Genomic DNA, 3,187 nt, shown 5'->3' on the forward strand with positions numbered 1-3,187 from the left:
ATGTTTTATTGTGAATATGAGATTGAGCTGAATAATGAATGCTGGATCAGATGCAGGTAATTACACTCGCTCAATCCATCTCTCTCTCATCATACTCTATAATACAGTGAGCTTTTAATACAGTGATACAATACGCTTTTAATGAAGCAACTCAACGTTCCTTCGTTACTAAAGTTCTAAAGTGACGTTTTTGAATTAGTAACGGATCTTGAGCTCATCTCAAAATGACAAACTGAGATTTTAATCTGTGGCGGAAGGAAGTAGTTCCACACAAAAGAGGGTTTTTAAAGACACCCCGTTGTTTTTTCTTATTTATTTACACACTTGTGCCATCGAACTGTTGTATAAATGCAATATCACACTCGTAGACATGCGATATGGCTGTATATCAGCACAGATATGATAACCTACGGCCAAACCACAGTCGTGCCGATATACAGCCATATCGCACTCCTACTCATGTGATATTGCTCGTATATATATATATATTAAACATCAAACTAATATTAAAAATTAAATTTGAATTGCGGAACCGATCAGATTTTTGCTCAAACAAGTTCCCTTTCTAGTCATGACAAGATCTTTCAAGTCAGAATTGCAGTAGATGAAAAGCTAATTACGATACCTGCGGGTCCGCTAATCGTCCCAGGTCGGGATAAAGGTAGAACTGGATCCCACGGGACGCTCCTGGCAGTGTGACCCCTCTGATCAGTAAAATCAACAGCATCACATACGGGAAGGTCGCAGTGAAGTACACCACCTGTCGCGTGTCAGGAAAACAGCGTGAGGCTAAACGCTAACATATGTTTGGATATCTATCATGATGCAATTTAATAATAGCAAATAAGATGTACACAAAATTTTATTAAAAATCATATTTCAAAAATACTTTAAACATTTATTTTAAAACAACTCTATTTAATAATAGCAAATAAGATGTACACAAAATTTACACAATATTTATTCAAAACTCTAATTAAAATATATTAAATAATAAAATATAAAAATACTAAAATAGTTATTCATAATAAAATATTTAAAAAATTAAATCTACATGATTGTCAGTAAGTTTTGGAAATGATACTTGGCACAATAACCCCCTTTGTTAATCAGCCAATCAGACACAGTTATCAATCAATCATTGCCATCAATCAGTTATTGATCAAAACAGATTAGTCTATCACTAATTACCCTTTTTCTATTTATATAAATTTGTCTTTGCATGGTAATTCAAGGTATTTCATAGAACACCCATGCAATCTGTTGAATCATTTTAATGAACTTAGCTCACGGTCTTAGCTCACGTACCTTGCCGGTGGATTTGACGCCTTTCCAAATGCAGAAATAACAGAGAACCCAGGCCAGCAACAGACAGAGGACCAGATCCCAGTGCAGCGTTCCTATCTCCTCGATCCCAGACGAGATCCGCAAAACTCTGCGTCTACAGAGAGACAGAAATGACACATCAGCTGCAGCCTCCATTGGTTAGTCAGAGAAGTTTCCGGATAATGTGGCATAAACGTGGGGTTTTATAGCCAGGTTTGAGGAGTCAGATATGTTGCTTTTCAATGTAGATTTTTTATTCGTTTTTATTAATTAGTTTTAGTTTAGTACTTAAAGTTAAACTAAAGGAAAATGAGAAATGTTGCCATGGCGACAAGTTGAAATAAAATAAGTTTACGTTTTTTGTTTTTTGTTAACAATGAAGAATGCACCTGGAAGAGGATAAAGACATCAATCATACAGTTTCTCCTGAAGGAGAAGTTTGAAACTCTAGGGGAGAAATGTGTGAGATTACTGGGGTCTGTCTCTCAGGAGAAACATCTGAGAAGCTGCAGACTTCAGCAAACGTAAGAAATGTTCCCAAAAGCCCAAACGTCTCTGTATGGACACACGGTACGGGTTGATCAAACAACAGCTGTGACCTTTAACCCTCTGAACTGGTAGTGCTTTCATCAGGCCAACTGCTGGATCAATGGGTCTATTTCACAAACACCTGGCAAACGCTAAACACATTGGGGATCTGTGTCGATCTTTATCAAATCCTCAACTTTTGCTGCACAGTTGGATCCTATAAAGCAAGGGTACAAAAAATGTTTAAATTTTTTTTTTATAAATAAATAATAAAAATAAGATTAATCTAACTCATAACTATATAAATAAATAAATCTGACTAAATTAAAATAAGATCAAAATAAATAAAATTAGATTAAATTGATACATTTCATTGAAATGATAAAAAATTGATTTAAATAAATGCATTAATAAATCTGTTTACAATTAATTGACTAATAAAAATACACAAAAAAATTAAAATTTATTTAAGTGAATGATAGATTAATAAATTGTTTAAAATAAATAAATAAATAACACACCTAACAGTACAAATGTGAGTCGAAAACATCTCTGTTGTAATGTAACCACAGAAACACAAGATCAAACTAACTAAATAAATCTGATTAAATTATTTAAATGATTTAAATAATAAATTAATACATTTTATATAAATAAGTAAATAAAAAATACATTTATTAAAATAAATGTTTTGATTAAAATAAATTAAAATTTTATTTAAATAAATAATACATTTAATAGTAACTTAGTGAGTAGAAAAAAAATTACATTTTACACATATTTATAATATAAACTTTTCACAGTGTTAATTGGGTCTTTATATATGAAAATATATAACTGCCTTTTAAATTTTAGGATGGGGGGTCCCTCGAACGAGGAAGATCATATTTGGAGTCTATAGCATCTAACAGTTTGGAAACCCCTGCTCTAAACTATTTTACATTAAATAACCTGATGACAGCCAGCTGTGGATCTAAATGAAGTCAAGCGCAGCCCTCCGCGAGGGAAAGTGTCCAGACACGTCCCTCATTCTCTCTCCGCTCACGTCTGTCAGTCAGCGGTCTGAACGAACGCTCCTTCACCCGGAGGGACGTTAACTAGCTGTGCGTTAATGAGTCCAGTCTTTGTGGTGGGACTCCAGGGCGAGGGCTGGTCTGAGGTCAGATATCTGCACTAGCACTGGACTGATGTTGACTCACTGGTTTACCTGCTAAACCTCTGTAGAGTCATGAGAGCTGACGTTACCTAACCCATCAACTGCTGAGACCAACCTTTTAATGACACTTTCTGTTTGGAAATGTACCATGATCATACATAGTTCCCCCCCCCCCCC

The 3,187-nt window shown here is 34.6% G+C and overlaps 1 protein-coding gene across 1 annotated transcript in view; it reads right to left on the minus strand.

Annotated features, from left to right (window-relative positions):
* LOC107745102 (sodium- and chloride-dependent GABA transporter 2-like) overlaps positions 1–1,480 on the minus strand; it is a 21,696-nt gene extending 20,216 nt beyond the window's left edge. Inside the window, exons 1-2 of the mRNA XM_016558938.1 lie at positions 1,309–1,480; positions 626–760 (exon numbers count right to left, since the gene is read on the minus strand). Coding sequence (XP_016414424.1) covers positions 626–727 — 102 coding nt within the window. The 5' untranslated portion in view covers positions 728–760; positions 1,309–1,480. The remainder of the gene's footprint in view (positions 1–625; positions 761–1,308) is intronic.
* Positions 1,481–3,187: the final 1,707 nt, after the last annotated feature.

The sequence above is a fragment of the Sinocyclocheilus rhinocerous genome, unplaced genomic scaffold (genome assembly GCF_001515625.1).
Source record: "Sinocyclocheilus rhinocerous isolate Xijiao unplaced genomic scaffold, SAMN03320098_v1.1 scaffold2966, whole genome shotgun sequence".
Classification (NCBI taxonomy): Eukaryota; Metazoa; Chordata; class Actinopteri; order Cypriniformes; family Cyprinidae; genus Sinocyclocheilus; species Sinocyclocheilus rhinocerous.